Below are 20,177 nucleotides of genomic sequence, written 5' to 3' on the forward strand. Positions count from 1 at the left end.
GGAGGGAGTTTCCCCACGTTCTCTCTGGAGGTCCTTTTTTTATCACACGGTTGGTCTTTCTATGCAAACATTTGGTCTGGGTTGCATGCTGGGAGGCATCTCACTCTTCTTTCCTTCTTTGGAGCCAGGCATCAGGTTTTCAAACCAAAGTTGACCACCAGGTTGGAGCAAGGAGATGATCCTGGTGTCAGGGAGAGAGATGTCCCTGGAGCCCCCCAGCGAGGTGATGTGGAATCAACGTGAGCAGGAGAGAGAGCACTGCAATCTCCATGGGAAATCCTCCCTAGATGCCCCTGGGGAGGTGAGACTAGTCTGCAGGACAAGTTTCCTTCCAGGATGGCTTTTCCATTCTTCCAGCCCGAGAGATCCTTCCACTCTCATGTTCTCATCCCCACCCTTCTTCCTTGTCCTGCATCCTCTGTATCAGACTCCTTGGGTGGCAGGTGACAGAAACCCTGACTCAGGGCCTTGGCACTGGCTGTTTCCTCCATCTGCAGGGCCCCTCCTCCAGGGTTTCTCTGCTGCTGCTTCAGCCAGCACCTTTTAATTTTCCTCCTTGTACGCATGTATTGGGGCCTTCATAGTTTACAAGATATTTATGGCAGTTCTTTCGTGCTGGCTGGTTTTAAGATTATCACCAGTTTACAGCCCTCTGTTACTTAGGAAGGCATCCACCCATTTCTGAGTAGTAAAATTATCACCTACCAGCTTCTTCGCCTCAAGAATATAGGAGAACATATAGAGAGTTTTCTCGTTCAGATAATACACACATTTCATAAGAATCCCAAACAGTAACAAGGTGTATTCATTATAAAAACAAACAAACAAACAACCTCTTTCTCACTCCAGCTTCTACTTCTGAAGTTCTAACTTTGTTGATATTTATAACCTATCCAGCTTGAGATATTTCAATAAATTAAAGTTTTGTTTTCCAAAACCAGATTCCAGTGGTACAAGTATACATCCATCAGAATGACTAGAGGAAAAATATGAGAGTTGGTGAGGCTGTGAAACCCCTGGAACTCTCATGCATTGTTGTGGAAGGGTAAATTGGTGCAGCTCTTCAGAAGAGAAAACTAGTGGCTGTCGTCTAGGAGAATTGCACCTATACATGCTCCAATCCGAATAACTCCACAGTGTGGCTGGGGGTCACTGTGTGTCTGATGATTCTGCAGCCCCCTACCCCGCCCCCCTCCCCATGACCCGGGCATCCAGGCTGTTGTGTCTCTGCTGCTCAGAAGCATAACCTGTGGCTCTTTCCTGTCAACTCGCACTTCCCTTCTCCTGGAAGACCTGGTCCAGGACTGGGTCCAGGTGGGTAGAGGGGGAGGGGCGCTGTGGGGAGGATGGCTGTTTGAGGCCCAGCTGGAATGCCCAGAAACAGAGACAGTGAGGCAGGAACGCTGGGGTCAAAGAGGAGGTGCAGGACCAGGATTTCCAAACCCTAGTAACGATAAGTTGTAGCCAGCATGACAACTTTGTATACTTTGGTACAGGCACTGTTTCAGTCACTCGACCTGAGTATCTATGTGGACAGGGGAGGGGCAGTGGTCGTGAGGGGCTCCTTTCGCGCCTTTGTCCTGCGCGGTCCCCGGGCACGTTTTCTGGACTCTCTGCAGGATGCCTGGGACCAGCACTGAGCTAGCCCGCCCCGCCCCTGTTCCCCGGGAAGCCCGCGCCAAGTCACAACCCGTTCGGGAGGTCAGTCCTGCCGCTGCAGCTCTGAAGGGTCTGCGTGTGCTCGGGGCTGGAGGGCTGATGGGGGTCGGGGCGGCAGTGGGATTGCGCTGAGGGGCTGCAGAGGGAAGGGGAGGGGTCTCTCGGGGAGGGGGCTCCCTGAGAGCGCGCGCCAAGTGCGTTCAGGGTCTGGGGGTCTCAAGGGGCGCTGCCTAGGAACCCGGGACCCATGTGGCGGGCGCGCCGGCTAGTCACGTTGAGGACCAGGGAGTCACCCCAGGACGGCCAGCAGTTCTTGGTCCAGTTGAGCGCACAGGCGACTCTGATTCCCGTGGATTCCTCCTGCCACCTAGAGGAGAGAAGACCGGAGGGACAAGACAGGACGCTGGGTCCAGCAGGGAGGGGACAACGGGGGCTCTGTCTTCCTGACTGGTGGGGAGCACGGGTCCAGGGGGTATGGGGACAGCGACAGGGACAGTGATGCAGGGAATCTGAAGCCCCGGAGAGGAGGTGAAGGAAGCCATCTCCTGATACTCACCCCCTAATAACAATAAAATTGTAGCCAACCCATAAATTGCCTGTACAGGTCTCATACACTATTTCAGTCACTTGACATGTGATGTGGTTCAGGATACCCTATGCCTAAATGTGGCACCTGGCATATTGAAGCTGAAGGGGTTTGAGAAAACAGCCAAAGCAGGAAATTCACTCTCACCTCTCCTTTCCCCTTCTTCCCTGAAACAGGTCATAAATCCCTCATGGGAGACGTGCCCTCCCTATACCAGGAGGAAAGGAGCATCCTTATCTCCAAAGAAAAAGGAACGCTTCCAAGAAGAATCCTAACACACAGGCCTTGCTAAGTTTCCACCAGGTTATTACACTTACCTCCTATTCCTTAACCTCTTACAGTCTTCCACAACTGTCCACGCCCTATCAAACCTAGCATAAAATACTCAGGTCTGTTTCTTTGGGTCTTCATTTCCTTAGGAAGGCTCTTGTGTCATGTAAAAGTTATATTAAAACAACTTGTAGGCTTTTCTCCTGTTAATCATCTTTGTTAGTTAACTTTCAGACCCACCCAGGGACCATAAGAGGGTAGAGGAAAAAACTTTCCTCCACTACGCATGTATTTAATCATATTTGATTCTTATATTTAATAAGTTACTGTCTTTTCATTCTGGAGGGACAAACTGAGGCTCAGAGAGTTTAAATGACCTCTGAGTTGTAGATTTCCAGATAAGGAGGGCACTTTTGGGGAATCCCCCCACCAGTAGTTTGTGTGTTCCGACTTTGTGAGACTAGGCTTGACTCTGCAAGAGTCTGCACGTGTATACCTAAAAAGTCATCGCCAAATCTCAGGTCATAGGTTTTTCTCTTACGTTTTCTTCCAGGAGTTTTCAAGTTTTGGTTTTACATTTAGGTGTGTGATCCATTTTGAGTTAATTTTTGTGATGGGTATAAAGGTCTGTGTCAAGAAATATTAACCATTATGTCATCATCATCATCACTACCATGAACATCATTATGCATAAAATAATTATTGCACGTTTCAGTATGCTTTCCCCGCATATCTTGAGCCCCTGCCCGATAAATATTCTTTAGTTAAATACAAATGGCTCCTAAACACAGGAAAACATGTTCTACCTTGCTCATGAGAAAAGAAACATAAACTAGAACTGCCTTGAGTTTCTCAACATTGGTTTTGGAAAATTTGAAAAAGCATCATATAACACTCAGAATGCAGGTTTGCTCACACAGGCTGGTGGGGGTCTAAGCTGCAACAGTGTCTATGGAACGCAATTTAGAAATCTCTATCAAAATGACACACACATGTGCACTTTGCCTCAGTGATTCCACTCCAGGGGATTTATCTTCCTAGCAGATTTACACATCTCGGAATGACTGAAGGTCAAAGTTATGCACTGAATACTGGTAGCAAAGGGCTGAAAACAACTCAACCACCCAGTAGTCAGGAATGGGTTAAATAAATCAAGTCACAACTATACAGCAGAATCCAAACAGCTGTTCAGAAACAGTGGGCAAATTCTCTTTGTACTGATATGAAAAGCTCTCCGAGGTATACTGGTAAGTAAAAAAATGAAGGCACAGAATACTGTGCAAAGTCTCCCACCTTTTGTATAAAAAAGGGAGGAAATAAGACCATGAGTATTTTTGCAAACATAAAAATATATGTATTATTTTTGGACAAATATATAATTATACGTAATAGTGAATCTATGTATCATCATAATGATAGGTGTGTTATATATTACTTAAGTACACATTTTATGTTACAGTATATATCATATTGTGCAAGTGTCATACATTGTATTATATCTTTACATTTTAAATTTATTTATAAGATATATATTATATTTATATATTTAAAATATTTTATATTTTAAAATATATTTATTTGTATTACAGATATATATGTACAGAATATATATTATAGTATAGATACATGTTTATAATATATATCAATGATAACCAGACGCATCTGTGTGTATAATGCACAAATACATATACATATAGATCTACTTATATATACATAAAGAAATTGTGGAAGGACGCTGAAAACGTTCATGCTTTCATAATTATTCAATATAATTATTCATAAATATTTAAATAATTGCACTGGTTACCTGGGTGTATGTGGTTTATGACATTAAAAAGTTGGTGGGTGAACACCACACACTAAAATAAACTCAAAATGGATTAAAGACCTAAATGTAAGGCCAGACACTATAAAACTCTTAGAGGAAAACATAGGCAGAACGCTCTATGCCATAAATCATAGCAAGATCCTTTTTGACCCGCCTCCTAGAGAAATGGAAATAAAAACAAAAATAAACAAATGGGACCTAATGAAACTTAAAAGCTTTTGCACAGCAAAGGAAACCATAAACAAGACCAAAAGACAACCCTCAGAATGGGAGAAAATATTTGCAAATGAAGCAACTGACAAAGGATTAATCTCCAAAATTTACAAGCAGCTCATGCAGCTCAATATCAAAAAAACAAACAACTCAATCCAAAAATGGGCAGAAGACCTAAACAGACATTTCTCCAAAAAAGATATACAGATTGCCAACAAACACATGAAAGCATGCTCAACATCACTAATTATTAGAGAAATGCAAATCAAAAACTACAATGAGGTATCACCTCACACCAGTCAGAATGGCCATCATGAAAAAATCTACAAACAATAAATGCTGGAGAGGGTGTGGAGAAAAGGGAACACTCTTGCACTGTTGGTGGGAATGTAAATTGATACAGCCACTATGGAGAACAGTATGGAGGTTCCTTAAAAAACTACAAATAGAACTACCATACGACCTAGCAATCCCACTACTGGGCATATACCCTGAGAAAACCATAATTCAAAGAGAGTCATGTACCACAATGTTCATTGAAGCTCTGTTTACAACAGCCAGGACATGGAAGCAACCTAAGTGTCCATCGACAGATGAATGGATAAAGAAGATGTGGCACATATATACAATGGAATATTACTAAGCCATAAAAAGAAACGAAATTGAGTTATTTGCAGTGAGGTGGATGGACCTAGGGTCTATCCTACAGAGTGAAGTAAGTTAGAAAGAGAAAAACAAATACTGTATGCTAACACATATATATGGAATCTAAAAAAAAAAAAAAGGTTCTGAAGAACCTAGGGGCAGGACAGGAATAAAGACACAGACATAGAGAATGGACTTGAGGACACAGGGAGGGAGAAGGGTAAGCTGGGATGAAGTGAGAGAGTGGCACAGACTTATATACACTACCAAATGTAAAAGAGATAGCTAGTGGGAAGCAGCCACATAGTACGGGGAGATCAGCTCGGTGCTTTGTGACCACCTAGAGGGGTGGGATAGGGAGTGTGGGAGTGAGATGCAAGAGGGAGAGGATATGGGGATATATGTATATGCATAGCTGATTCACTATGTTATACAGCAGAAACTAACACACCATTGTAAAGCAATTATACTCCAATAAAGGTGTTAAAAAAATTGGTGGGTGGCACACACACACACACACACACAAACGGTGAGCAGACTTTCCACTGCATACTGCTTATTTAATTAAAAAAAAATTTAAACCATCTGTTAACTATTGAAAAAATTACTAAAGCATTTACAGGAAGCAGGTCTTCCGTCCCCTCCAATCCAGCCTGGTTCTCGCGTGCCCCCAGCGGAGCCGGCCGGAAGCGGCCTGCGTTTCCCGCGCAGCCCTCCGGCCGCCCTACAAGGCGCACGCGCAGGCCGCACATAGCGCATGCGCCGCGGGTTTGGGCGCCAAGTCCGAGGCCGAGGGTTTCAGTCAGGCGGCGGCGGCGGAGGCGGCGTCGGGCTAGCAAGGTGAGCGCGCGCTGTCCCGGGTCGCACACTGCGGGAGGCACGTGGGGGCACGGAGCGGGCTCGTGGGCAGTGGAGGCGCGGGCCTACCTGAGGCGACGCTGGGGGGGCCGGGACCCTTCACTGGGAAGTCGACGGGAAAGGCGCTAAGTAGCGGCCCTGAGGGGAAGAGGTGGGAGGCGGCGCGGGCGGTGGTCGGCTCTGAGGAGGACGCGGCGGCCTCCCTGCCCCTCACGCCTTGGCCTCCTGCCAACGACCTCCTGGCCAGAAGGCTTTCAGGCCTGGACGGTCCGCCCGCCCCCGCCCTTCCCCACCAAACACCCTCCTTTCCCCTTGAAGATCTTCGCCCACCCCTCCCCTTCGAGGACCCCCCTTCCCCTCAGAACATCCTCCTTCCCCCTTGAGGACCCTCCCCCCGCCCTCCCCCCAGAACCCCTCCTTCCCTCTTGAGGACCCCCACCCTCCCCTTCGAGTACCCCCCAGCCCTCCCCCTCCAGGACCCCTGCCTTCCTCCTCAAGGACCCAACCCTGGCCCTTCCCTTGCTAGAGCACCCTCCCTCCCCTTGAGGATCCCCCCTCCTCCTCAAGGATTGCCCCAGCCCCCTGCCCTCCTCAAGGACCACCCTCCCTTTTGAGGACCCCCCCAGTCACTCCCCCCCCGTAGGCCCCCTCCACTCCGCATCCAGACCCCACGCCCCCTTAAGCCCCCACCTCTCCTCTCAAGGCCCAGCTCTCATACTTGGCCCTGCCTTTGGCCGCTCTGCCCTAACTCTCTCCCAGCTCCACCCCCTTTATCTACCTCAGCTCAACTCCTTCATTCTGCTCCCCCCTACCTCTGTCCCACCCTTCCTCTCTGTGTTTTTCCCCCTTGCTCTGGTTCCACCTCTCCTCTCCCAGTCCCTTACCTTCCCTCTACCTCAGCACTGTCCCCACTTCTGCTGCTCTACCTCAGTCCCACTCTGCGTCTGTCCGCTGTGCCTTGGCCCCTGCCCCTCCTTGCTGCTCCTCTCCCCCATCTCAGTCCCACCCCTCCTGTCTGTGTTCCTTCCCCTTGCCCCATGTCTCCTTCTCCCTCAGCCCTGTTCCACCTTCTCCTCCACTTCTGTCCCAACCCTCCTCTCCGTATCCTTCCCCTCTGTCCTGGCTCTGGACCCCTCCCTCTCCTCAGTCCCGCCTCTCTTTTCTGCTGCTCCTTTACCTGAGTCCTGCCCCTTCTTTCTGTGTGCCTAGCCCGTGCCCCGGCACACCCCTCCTTTCCCAGATTGGCAGCTCTTTTCTGCGCTTCCCCTTTAGCTTGCCCCACTCCTCAGCTCTGCCCCTGCACTCTGCCTTGCCTTGCTTTGCTCCCTTTCTCTTGCCTCAGCACCTCTCTTCTGTTTGCTCCCTTCAGTCCCTGCTTCCTCCTCCCACCACAGCCTCTGCCCACCTGGGATCTCTTGGTCTCCGCCCCCTTCTCCCTCCACTCTCATCCCCATTTCTCTGGAAGTTCTTCCCTACTCAGAAATCAAGCAACCTACCATCACTCATACATTTTTTTTTAGGAACTCTTGAGCTTTTTTTTAGTGTTTAACATATTAGCTGCTTTTGTCACTACCTTCTAACATGCTTCCCTGGAGAACCGGGTTGCGGGGGCGTGGGCGTGGGGGTGAGATAGAAGGGGCTATTTGGGTAGAAAGGATAGAAAGTATAAATACTACCTTTCTCCTTTCAGGAAATTTACTTGCTGCCCTCTTTCGTTTCAAAATTCATAATATTTTTGCATTAACTTACATAATACATCTATTTTCGTCTTACTATAAAACATGTTTCTTAATAGTAGACTTAAAAATTGATTCTTCAGGATGGTATGCCTCGTGATTTTCAGCTCCCACCTTATTTAAACCTTACAGCAACATGAGAAAAAAGTCTTTCTTCTTTTTCCTTATTTTCACAGATGAGAGAAGCTAAATTTATTTATTTATTTTAAATTAATTTTTGGCTGCATTGGGTCTTAGTTGCTGCATGTGGGCTTTCTCTAGTTGTGGCGAGCAGGGGCTACTCTTGGTTGCGGTGTGCGGGCTTCTTATTGCGGTGGCTTCTTTTGTTGCGGAGCATGGGCTCTAGGTGCGTGGGTTTCAGTAGTTGTGGCACACAGGCTCAGCAGTTGTGGCTCGTTGGCTCTGGAGCGCAGCCTCAGTAGTTGTGGCGCACAGGCTTAGTTGCTCCGCAGCATGTGGGATCTTCCCGGACCAGGGCTGGAATCCACGTCCCTTGCATTGTCAGGTGTATTCTTAACCACTGCACCACCAGGGAAGTCTCAAGAAAAGCTAAATTTAGAAAGGTGCTACTAATTACCCACGTTTCCACATCATTTTGTGTAGATGGCTAATGTTCCAAAATAAAGAAACCATTTACTTCCCGTATGTCAAGTAAATATTTAATAATGAATGTTTAAAGTGGAAATGAAATTATTCTTCTAAGGAACTTTTTGGTGAATGGAGAAATCAGAAGTGCCGTTATGAATTATTTTAAAAATAATCGAAACAGGAGTGGTGACTTCCCCTAAATTTGATATATAACCAAAATTAACAGCTTTCAATAGTCAGGAAAGAATGAAATAAATTAGGCATTTGTTTCAGGAGATTCCCAAAGTCCCACAAACAAACTGATAAAACTCTAAAGGAACCAGGAGTAAGAAAATAATAAAGATAAGTGAAACTAATACGTGAGAAAACAAAAATAATGGCATTGGAAGTAGCAGCTGGTACTTGGGATGCGTGGCAATAATGAAAAAAATAGCAGTAATTAACAAAAAAGACAAACTAGGAATAAAGCAACATTGATTATAGACAGGATAAAGTTGTGTACTTAGGATATTTCAAATTCTCAATCGTGTTAATATATTTCAACTTCAAGCAAATGGATGATTTTCCTGGAAAAGTATTTTTTAAAAATTGGATTCAAGAAATAGAAAACCTGAGCAGACCAATGAGCATTACAAAGCACCGAACAGAGTCATTAATTGGTTGACATCAGAGAGCCTTTTGCCCAGATGGCTTTAGTGGTATCAAGAGTTAAAAAATAAAGTTTGAGTAAAAAAAATGTTAGGAAGAAAAACAATGTGCCAACAACTACTGAGGTATGTGGTTAAAAGTTGGATGATAAGGGGTGTAGGATTAGGATAAGACTGAGCTCCAAAAGATAAATATTTAAGGGAAGCAGAATCAAGAATTTATGTAAAAGAGAGAAAAGGAGGGATGCTGAGGGTGCCCTCTGAGGAGACAGAGCCATGAGCTTCTTTTCAGTACCTGTGTCCTGGAGGGCCTTGACTGTTCAAGGTCTTGCTTTCCCTCTTTGGGCCAGGAGAAAGGATTGTGACTCTCTGCTCTAGCTTTGGACCTGGCTAGTCTTGGGAGGCAGGCTGGCAGGATTTCACAGTCATTTCCACTACTCCTTTCTCAGGATCCTTCCCTGGAGGCTGCAGACCTAGAAATTCAATTCAGGGGGGCCTCATACATCCCAAGAAGGAAGCGATAGCAAATTTAATAATTGGTGGTAGGTGGGAAAGGTTTTAGAAAAAATTATACTCTTCTCATACCTTATCCCAGACTAAATTCCAGCTAAAGAATTAAAATGAAATGTTTAAATAAAGAAATAAGAAAATATATTTAAATATTTAACTGATCTCTGAATGGGTAGTGATAAATTGGACTTTGAAATATTAAAATTCTATGAAGACTAAAGAGAAAGTGTGGCATGGTTGGAATTTTTTTTTAAGCAAATAGGTCAAAGAGTGAATATCCTTTATTTATATGGAGCCTTTACCAATCAGCAATAGGAAAAAAGGGCAAAGGATAGGAGCAATGTATAATTGGCCAATAAATCTGAAAAAAGTAGTAAGCTCTATTATTAATCAAAGGAAATGCAAAATTAAAGAATAAAATATATCTTTAATTTGTCTTATTGGCAACAGATTTTGAGAAATGATAATGTTCTTGGCTGGCAGAACTAGTTACATAATTTGCAGGGTGGAGTGCAAAATGAAAAAGTGGGGCCCCTTGTTTAAAATATGGAAAGTCTCAAGACAGCAACAAGAGAGCATTAAATTAAGCTTGAGCCCTTCTGAGGCTCTGTGTGACTGCACTGGTTACATGCCCATGAAGCTGGCCTATTGACGTGCAGGGTGGGTATGTAATCTTATATATTGAGATTGGAAGAAGAAATTGGTGGAAGCCTTTGGGAGGAAAATTTGGCAGATTGTGTTAAGAACTTTTTAAAAAGTTCATACCCTTTGTCCAGGTAATTTCGCTTTTAGGAATCTGTCCTAGAAGGGAAATATCAGAGATGTGGACAAATACTTAGTTTCAGTGGTGTTCACTCATTATGATTTATAATAATGAAAACCAAAAATGCCTTCAAACAGAAAAACTGCTTGTCATATAAATCACAGGTGCATGTTTTTTAGTGGAGAGGAGAAAAGAAAAAAGGAAATGTTTCCCCCAAGTGGCAATTTTGTTCGTGATTTCATAGAGTGCAAATTTTATAGAAGAAAAGTATTTTTTATTTTCCTGATCATAGAAGATAGAAGGTTCATTGTAGGACATTTGAAATTAGGAAGTAGTTTTGAGAGAGAAAGTATAAAATCACCAGTAAAAATAATTTGTAGTCTCACTGCTCATAGATAACCCCTTTGGTGTGGTATTTTGGTTTACTTTCCAGTTTTTTTCCTGTGCTTTATATGGTTGAGTATACATTCTATATTCAAGTTTGTTTCCTGCTTTTTCACTTAATATTACAACCTAGATATTTCCCCACGACTATAACACAGCTAAAAAATTTTTAGTCAAATATAATACAGAAAAAGGCACAAACCATTAGTATATAGCTCAGTTTTCACAAAACGAACATACTGTGTCCATGTCATGAGTTCCTGGATTAAGAAAATAGACCATTACCAGCTTTCCAGAAACGTCTTATGTTGTCCCCTCCCAGTCATTACCACTGCCCCCCGAATCTCAGTCCCAACTGTTACCACCATTCTGACTTCTAACACCTTAGACTTGTTTTGCTTGTTCTTGACCTGTGTACAAATGGACTCATGTAATGTGGACCTTTTTTTGAGCCTGGTTTCTTTTACTCAACAGCAAGATGCATCCATATTCTCAATTCTGTTTAGAATTCCACTGTTATGAATATACCATTCTGTGGTTCTGTCTCCTCTCAAACGCTTGACTATCATCTGAGTTTTTCATTTTGAATATTCTGGAGGGTGTGTAGTGATATCTCATTGTGGTTTTAATTCAGATTTCTCTGATAACTAATGAAGTTGAGCCCTGTTTCATATATTTACAGCCATTTAGCTGTCTTCTTTTGTGCAGTACCTGCTCAGATCTTTTAACCTTTTTGCTCTTGTTTTGTTTGCCTTTTTCTTACTGATTTGTATGATTTCTTTATATATTTTGCATATGAATCCAGTTCTTTGTAGGATGTATGTTTTGTAAGGATCTTTCCTCATTCTGTATTAACTCATTTAAATTCACTTTTTTTTTCTTTTTTTTTTTGCGGTATGCGGGCCTCTCACTGTTGTGGCCTCTCCCATTGCGGAGCACAGGCTCCGGACGCGCAGGCTCAGCGGCCATGGCTCACGGGCCTAGCCGCTCCGCAGCATGTGGGATCTTCCCGGACCGGGGCACAAACCCGCGTCCCCTGCATCGGCAGGTGGACTCTCAACCACTGCGCCACCAGGGAAGCCCCAAATTCACTTTTTTAAGTGACATTCTTCTGTGATCCATCAGTTAGTTCAGTTCATTGTGGTTTGGGGTTCAAGCCTCTTTTCCCTTCACTGCCATTTCTGAAATTTTTCTAGCCTGTGCCTGTGGATCTTCTAGACCTGGTACTGTGACTGAGGCAGCATCCTGTCTGTAGATGTGCAAATCTATGTGAATGTTCATTTAGACATTTGTGTGAAAAGAGCTAACTTCCTTTGCTTCAAATAACCTCTGCTGTCCAGTCCTAACTGTGGAAGCCATTTGTGAGTCTCTCCGTGTAATTTCTGGAGGTCCTGAGGTTTCTGAATCCTTTCTTCATCTGGTACAACTCTGCACACCATCTTCCACAGCAGTGTGTTCTGAAACAGCCTGCCTTTTAGAGTATATCCATCCTTTGAAGGGCCAAGCTGTAAAGATGCTGCACATGACAGGTTTTGGATATCTTGAGGAATCCCCAGCTCATTCATCTACACGATCAAGAAAAAAATCCAGAAACCATCTGCATAAGAAACCTAGGGGCTCTGAAAGTTTCTCACCAAAAGTTTAGGCATTTTCAATACCTGTCAGTGACTGGGCCTCACCAAGCTGTGAGCCAAATCCAGGAGCTCTGCTGGCAATGGCTGCAGCCAGAGACCCACACCAAGGAGCAGATGATAGAGCAACTGGTGCTGGAGCAGTTTCTGAATACTCTGCCAGAGGAGGTTCAGACATGGGTGAGGTCAAAACAGCCCAAGAGCAGCAAGGAAGCAGGAAACCTGGTGGCAAACTTGATCCAAGCGTGTGCGGAGAGAGGTGAGAGAGGAAAGAAGCAACTGGCTGTTTGCATTTATTGAACATTTGCTGTATACCTGGCATGTAATAGGGAGCTTAATAAAGATTTGTTGAATGACTGAACAAATGAATTTTATAATCCAGTCTAATCTGCCTAATCTTGTGTGAAATGGAAGAAATTAGGGGTTTGGCTTTTGCTTATTTATTATTTCTCTAGGAGTACCCCTTCCCTCCAGCTTTGTTCCCCCTCCCCTCCACATTTCCTATTAAGCCTGAACTTCAGTATCAACACAAAAGACCACACAGCCAAAAAAAAAAAAAAAAGAGGGCGTAAAATGTGGGAGATATGAGGCCTGGAAATTTAACTTCTGTTAAAATTTGACTTGTCTCTTAGAAACTCAAGTTACTAGATTGGAACTAAGGGCATTTCAATAATGAGAGAAGAAAGCTGTTCACTCCTAATAGTCCTTTGAATAAAATTGATACTAAAAACAAAGTATTGTTTGGGTGTATATAGAGAGAGACAAGGAGAGAAAGACAAGGGAACAAGACTTGGGTGTGGACCAGTGGGATGGGTTAATTACATTTAAAAGTATAAACAAATTTGAAATAAACATGAGGGTCATGCATGGCTGAATACTGATGTATCATGAATTAAGGATTCTGATCAGTCCTGTGCACCTGCATTCCTTAAAAGAATTTTGAAGATGTTAATAGTGAACATGTTGGACACTTAAAATGTACTACATTCTAGGTATTTTATAATATTCATTTACTTCTCTTAATAGCCCTTGAAATAGGTATTACCCTCCTTCCATAAATGAGGAGACAGAGGCACAAAAACGTTGAATGACTGGCCCCTGGTCCCACGGTTAGTAATTGGCAGTCAGGATTCAGCTGGGAGGCTGGCACCAGCATCTGTGCTCTTAATCACGGTGTTACACTGCCTCCAGTGGACATGTGGGATATTGTCCCACGTTGGTTTTAAACTTGACCAAAGGCACAGCCTTTGATGGAGCTGGAATTCAGGGGAAAGGAAAGAGCTCTCTAAGATATGAGAAAAAAATTACAGATTAATGAAAGATACACTTAGAAAGAGACTGCAGGCAAGGAAGGCCTTCAAGGTTCAAGTTTCTGTAGGGAAGGTGGTGGTTGTATTCTAGATCAGTGAGTGAAAAAGATGTAGGGAAAGCTTAGTAATAAGAGTTGCCATTTTAAAAAAATGCATGCTGTGTGCTTTACATATGTAATGTTTAATCCTTACAGGAACCCTTAGAAGTAGAGGTCTTATCATTTTCATGTTACAACTGGGAAACTGAGGTTCTCTGGCAACTGAATGGACGGTGAGGCTAGGACCACTGATATAAATAAAGAGGAACTCCTGCTTTATTTTGAAGGTACTGAGAAGCAATGGAAGAGTTTAGAGGTGGAAGATAACCAGAACTCTTTTCTGGAACTTGCCATATTGAGCTGAGAAATGATTTCTGTGGTCTTTCTCTTGTCATAGGAAGTCCAGGACTGCTGCTCCGTCCCGTGGCAGGACAGGATGGCGTGGGGGTGGCAGGCTACTCTCTGTGCCTATGGGCGCTGCCTGACTGGACTCAATTCCATGGTCATTTCTGCCCCCTTCTAGGTTTCCCTGCTCGGGACTCTGTCCTTGCAGAAAAGAGAAACACCGAAGAACAACAAAAGAAGGGCACAACGATGTTTGACAGTATACCATCTGCTAGATCTCAGGTGAGTCGGGCTTTCTTCTGATTTAGTTCTCCAATATGGGGACCTCACCTTCCTGATTTCCAGACATTCCCCGTCTAATTAAACCACATCCTCATTTCCTCAAAGTCTTTATATAAACATCACCTAACTGAGCCTCTTCCTGGCTTTCGTATAAAAAATGTTCTTCTGACCCTTTGTATTCCCCTTCCCTGCTTTATTTTTCTCTGTCACACTTATGACCACCCCACATACTATATCTTTAACGTTGTTCCTCTTTTCCTATCTTTTGAATTAATTTTTCATTGTTTAGTATTCCATTTTATCTCCACTTTTGGCTTAGTCAAAACCACCCTCATGTGGTTTGTACTATTATTATGCTCCTTTTTATATATGAAATAAATGGCAGCTATTACAGGGACATGATACTGTTGTGAGGTGTTTTTTTTTTAATTTGCTCAATGTTCTTGTTAAATCACATTTTGAAACCTAGAAGAAATTAATATGCTACACTTCCTTTAGAACCAGAAAAGAATTCATGGGAGGGAGGTGACGATTAGGAAAAAAATTGTCTAAAAATGCTCCTTGAGGGAGAGATGGGGGGAAAAAAGTTGAGAAACACTGTCCTAGATGATCTATTCCTGAGAGTAGCCCTCTGTCCTTACAGTGTCCATGTCAAGGATCCCAAGTGAAGATGCCCACAGGGACTACTGAGGTAATATAAACGAATACCGTATGTAAGTGGGTGGATTATGACAAACTGGGGGGGCACCTGCCGCATCTAAGGGGAAGCTATGACTCGGCTTCAGCTGATGGCACCGTGTGAGAACGTGGGTCCCGATCCCCAGATCTCCTGATTTTCTTAAAGAGAAGCCAAAAATCCAGTTAATAATTTGAAATATACAATTTTTTTGGTGTTGGCAGCTAATATGAATTTTGAAGAAAGAATTTAAAAAAACACACGTGAGCCAAATAAATCCCTCTATAGGAGCTGGGCAGCCAGTACATGCCCTCTAGTTTAAGTCATATGTTCATTGATCTGCATAATGTTTCCATAAAAACACAAAAGATGTATATTAGTAAAATGGGTATCATAGTCTTATGTAGTCTTCTAATATCTGCTTTTTAAATTCACCCTTCGGTTACCAAAATTGTTGCATGTAACTGTAGTTAATTAGTTTGTATTGCTGGAATACTATTCCATGGTATGACTATACCATAATATATTTATTTCTTCTACTATAAATGAATGTTTGGGTCTTTTCCATATTTTGGATGTTATAAGACAGATGTTATGAACATATCTATCTCCAAGTACACATGAGCAAATATACCTAGGAACAGAATTTCTGAGTCCAAAGTGGTTTACTAATTTACATTTCCCTTAGCATCTTCTAAGAGGCCCCAAGGGTCCACATTTAAGATAATATTTTGTATTGTCAGACTTCTTAATTTTTGTCAGTTGAATGGGTATAAAATCATACTTTGTCATTTTGAAATGTATTTTCTTATTTATTAATAAGATCGAATATCTCTTCATATTTATGAGCTCTTTGTGTTTTATGGATGAGTCACTGAGGCTTAACCTATCCATTCTCATAAAGCTTGTTAGAAAGAACCAGACCCAGAATCTAAACCCAACTGTCTCTGATTCCTGAGGTTGAGGTATACTGCTCAGCTTTTAATTATTTGCATTTTTTCTTTCTTTATAAAGTGACTTAAAAGGATTTTTCTCCTGCAACCCAAATCTGTCAAAATTAGCAGGAACTATCTCAGAAATGTTCTCACTTCTCTCAGACTATAAGACAAAGAAAGGTATCTTTCTAAGTCCGTAGAAATAATCTAAGTGGATTAGAACACTTGGATTAGAAGGTTTCTGCTGGTCTGAACATCTGCTTCATGGTCAGTCCCCTCTCATCAGGCACCTTTCCCCCTCCTTGGGATAATTCCTAGATTTCAATCATTTAGGAGTGTGTCTGGTATTTTAGGGGCTGGTGACTTTCAAGGATGTGGCTGTGGACTTCAGTCCAGAGGAATTAACCTACCTTACTGCTGCTCAGAGGAAACTCTACCGGGAAGTGATGCTGGAAAATTTTAGGAACCTGGTCTCCCTAGGTAAGCTGTGATGACCAAAATTGTCTCCAGACATTGCCATATGTCCCTGGTGGCAAAATCATTGGAAACAGGCTTTATTTTTCTTCTGTTTAAATTTGCATTTTCCTTATTATCTCACCGTCTTTATAACCCAGGTTGGGAGTTCCTGTGGGTACAGGACAGAACCCCCAAGTTGTGAGTCTCCTTCTTCAACAGGGTACCAGTTCCCTAAACCTGACATTATCTCAAGGCTGGAAGCGGAGGAGTCACGTGCAGTGGAGGAAGACAGCAGTACAATGATATGTCAAGGTGAGTAGTGAGACAGGAATCGTGGGAAGACAACCCCGGTCAGCCAGGAGGGGCCTGGGAGCTGTTCCCCAAAGCCCTCTCAGCTCAGGGCGAAGGTTGGTAAGTGCTCTCACCTCAGGGGTTCATGCTGCTTCCCCACATCACATGCACTCAGTACTTCTTTCATCTCCTCTCTGAAGCTCATCTCTTCCTGCAGCATGAGTTCCTCTCCTGCGCAGCTCCAGGGAGGCCAGTTTCCCTTTTCTCTAGTGTTCCAACATGAATGAATGCATTCATTCATGCCTTTCCTCTGGCAGCTAGAAATCAGAGGTCTTTCCTCTTTAACTGAGACAAGCAAAAAACCTTGGCGTGATACCACTCCTTTTTCCAGCCCCACTCAGGGGGTTGCCTTCATAAAGCACAAACTTTTGACCAGCTTCTTACCACCCTCAAAGGAAAATCCAAACTTTTAGCAAAACATTTAAATCCATCCCAATCTGGCCTAAAATTCACATCCCACCCTCATCTCTCACAGATATTCCAAGTAGAAACCTGTGTTGCTGGCTCCCCAGGACTGTGTATTTTCACAGTTCAGTGTCTTTGCTCAGGATGTTTTATAAGCTTGCCACCCGCTTCACTGCTTACTGAGCCCTAATGCCATCCCCTCCGTTGAGTTTTTCCTGTTCCTAAATGGAATCAACCCCCACCCCCATCTCTTCTCCTGTAGTCATTTATAGCTTGATTGGGGTCCTTTTTACAGACTTATTATGACCATCTGGTTGGATAATGCTTTGCTCAAAATAGACATTTAATAAATGGTGAATTGAAGGGAATGGGGTAAGATTAGAGATTGGGAGCCAAGAAAAGAGTTAGAATCCTTTTGCTTTATTCTGAGCAAGAGGTTGTTGACCTGTTTACTCCAGTGTTTCCCTAATGGTCCTGTAGAAATATGGTAATAGGCGTTCTTTAAAAAAAAAAAAAAAAAAAAAGTGTTCCATGATGAGATCAGTTAGAGAAATGCTGCATGCTATATTTCCCCTCTTCGGAATTTGAGATGCCAATTAAAGGTTCTGAAGAGTCCTACGGGATTGAAAGCTGCTTGACTTGGATCCTATGGTATCTCCCACATTGACTTGACAGTGGAATCCCTTTATTGCCACAGCTATTAGTTGCTTGGAATAGTAGTAATTTGCCAAGCGTGGTCTGGATGCAAACAAACCCCAATCCCAGCTCTTTCTCTGGTTTCCTCCTTGTTCTCCTGTCTGTGTCTCTGGCATCTTTGTCAACGTTCAGTCCTCCTGGATGGTCTCTTTTCTGCCTCATCCTCACCCTTCCTTGCTTACTGTCCTTTCCATCCTCCCATTCTCTCCTTAGGTTCCCAGAAAACTCTCAAACCTCTTTAAGAACTGTTCTGCTATGTTTGGTCTCTTTCTTCTGTTTCTACTACAATGATGTGTCTCTCTGAGTAAAAATAGTAGAGGAACTTTTACATTGCTTTTAGATTGGGAGAAAAAACCTGAAACCAAAGATGTAACTCCAGAGCAAAGCCTGCCTATAGAAAAACCATCCTCAGGGGCAGGAAGACAGGATTTGGACGTAGGTAACTTCTGGTGTGTCTGTGCAGAAGAGTCTTCTCCCGATGATCCATTGGGTTTGCACCAGGTCAAACAGGAGAAACTTTTGAGTCCGGTAAAAATGAATGACCCCAAGACCCTTCCTCAGGAAAGAAGCCATGACTGTGATCAATTTGAGAGACGCTTAGATCTTACTAAACAGTCAGAGGGTCTTCTAGGAAAGGATCCCCAGGAACGCACTCCTCCTGGAATTTGCACCAGTCCCCAGCCGGTAGACAGCAGGCCTTTCGTCCAAGAGAACAAACACAACAGACGTGAATTTTGTGAAAGAAGCTTTAGTACCCAGTTGGCCCGTGAGAGACACGAGCAGATCCATACAGGGAAGAAACCCTTTGAATGTAAACAGTGTGGAGAAGCCTTCTACTTCATGGCACACCTCACCAGACATCAGAAGACTCATTCACGTGAGAAGTCCCCCAGGTGCAATGAAGGTGGAAAGTCTTTCACTCAGCGTGCAAATATCAATGGCTGCATAAGAATTCATAGTCAGGAGGACTACTATGAATGTTTCCAGTGTGGCAAAGCTTTTATCCAGGATGTGCATCTTTTTCAACATCTCAAAGCCCATGAGGCAGCAAAAGCCCTTCCACCCACCTTGCCCCGAAACAAGACACATTTAATTCGATATCAGCGGAAACGTAACCATGTCGGAGAGAGAGCCTGTCAGTGTTGTGACTGTGGCAGAGTCTTCATTTGGAATTCCCATCTCATTCAGCACTACAGAATTCATGCTCAAGAGAGGCCTTACCAGTGTCAGCTGTGTGGGAAGTGTTTCAGCTTACCCTCCTGCCTCACTCAACATTATCAACTCCATTCTCAAGAGAAACCGGTTGAGCGCAGTTACTGTTGAAAAACCTTGACTCAGAACATTCTCAACACTTTTGACCTTCCCCTGGAGAGAGACCCTTTGAGTGCTCTGAATATGAGAAGGTCTTCCACCAGCCCTCACACCTTGTTAACAACTTGAAGATTCTTCGTGGTGTGGTCAGAAAACAGAGAATGGTTGCAAGAGGTTAAAACAATCTTTTTGCAAAGGGAGAGTCAGCACATGTGTCAGTCACCCAGGCAAAAAACCTTACAAAGAATATTTTTGTTGCATAGTAAAGAAGCTAATAGATTTTGCCCTTCTTTGGTGTTATCCATAGAATGGAGAACCTTGATTTTGACATCCTGACAGAAAACTTGCAACTGGTAGTTGGGCTCCAGACAGGAACTCTGTTGGCTAAGTTACTACAGAAGTGTTTACATACAGTATCTTTACCACATGGGATGTATCAGCAGAGGGCATGGTAAAAAGATTTTTGAGGTGTGCCTATGTTGATTCATCCACAAAGCTGAAGTAATTGGTAATATGTTTACACAGTACTTGTTGATTTACAAAACATTACCAAATATATTATTTGATCTTTTAAGGAATGCTGCATTGTACCTAGTATGAGGATATTTATTTCATTTTTACAGGTATAGCAAACTTGAAACTCCAAGTTGTCATTTGATTTAACCTGGGTTGTAAGTGATGGGGTAAGAACTGAACCCCAGTGTGGTTTGGTTAGGTTTGGCTTTTGAGATTCCATGAGATATTTATTTTATATCTTGATGCTCAACCCAGGTTTGTTTTATTCCTGCCATACCCCTCTGAAGAATAGGTACAGTACTATACTGACTGCAGCCGTCTTCCTTTTTAGTAATCCCAACATTATTTCACATTAAATCAGATGGGGACACTTGTAGTATAAGGGGTTCAGAAAGCTTTTTTTTTTTTTTTTTTTTTGGCGGTACACGGGCCTCTCACTGCCGTGGCCTCTACCGCTGCGGAGCACAGGCTCCGGACGCGCAGGTTCAGCAGCCATGGCTCACGGGCCCAGCCGCTCCGCGGCATGTGGGATCTTCCC

General features: G+C 43.5%; 1 protein-coding gene across 1 annotated transcript; it reads left to right on the forward strand.

Moving 5' to 3' along the window:
* Positions 1–12,435: 12,435 nt before the first annotated feature.
* Positions 12,436–19,135, forward strand: ZIM2 (zinc finger imprinted 2; the record flags this gene model as incomplete). The annotated part of the gene is given in 5 exon segments (XM_082676740.1): positions 12,436–12,577; positions 16,223–16,254; positions 16,258–16,384; positions 16,580–16,672; positions 18,276–19,135. Coding segments are annotated over 5 exon segments (1,254 nt in total).
* Between the last annotated feature and the right edge of the window lie 1,042 nt (positions 19,136–20,177).

Source organism: Grampus griseus (genome assembly GCF_964374135.1).
Source record: "Grampus griseus genome assembly, chromosome: 19".
Taxonomy (NCBI): domain Eukaryota; kingdom Metazoa; phylum Chordata; class Mammalia; order Artiodactyla; family Delphinidae; genus Grampus; species Grampus griseus.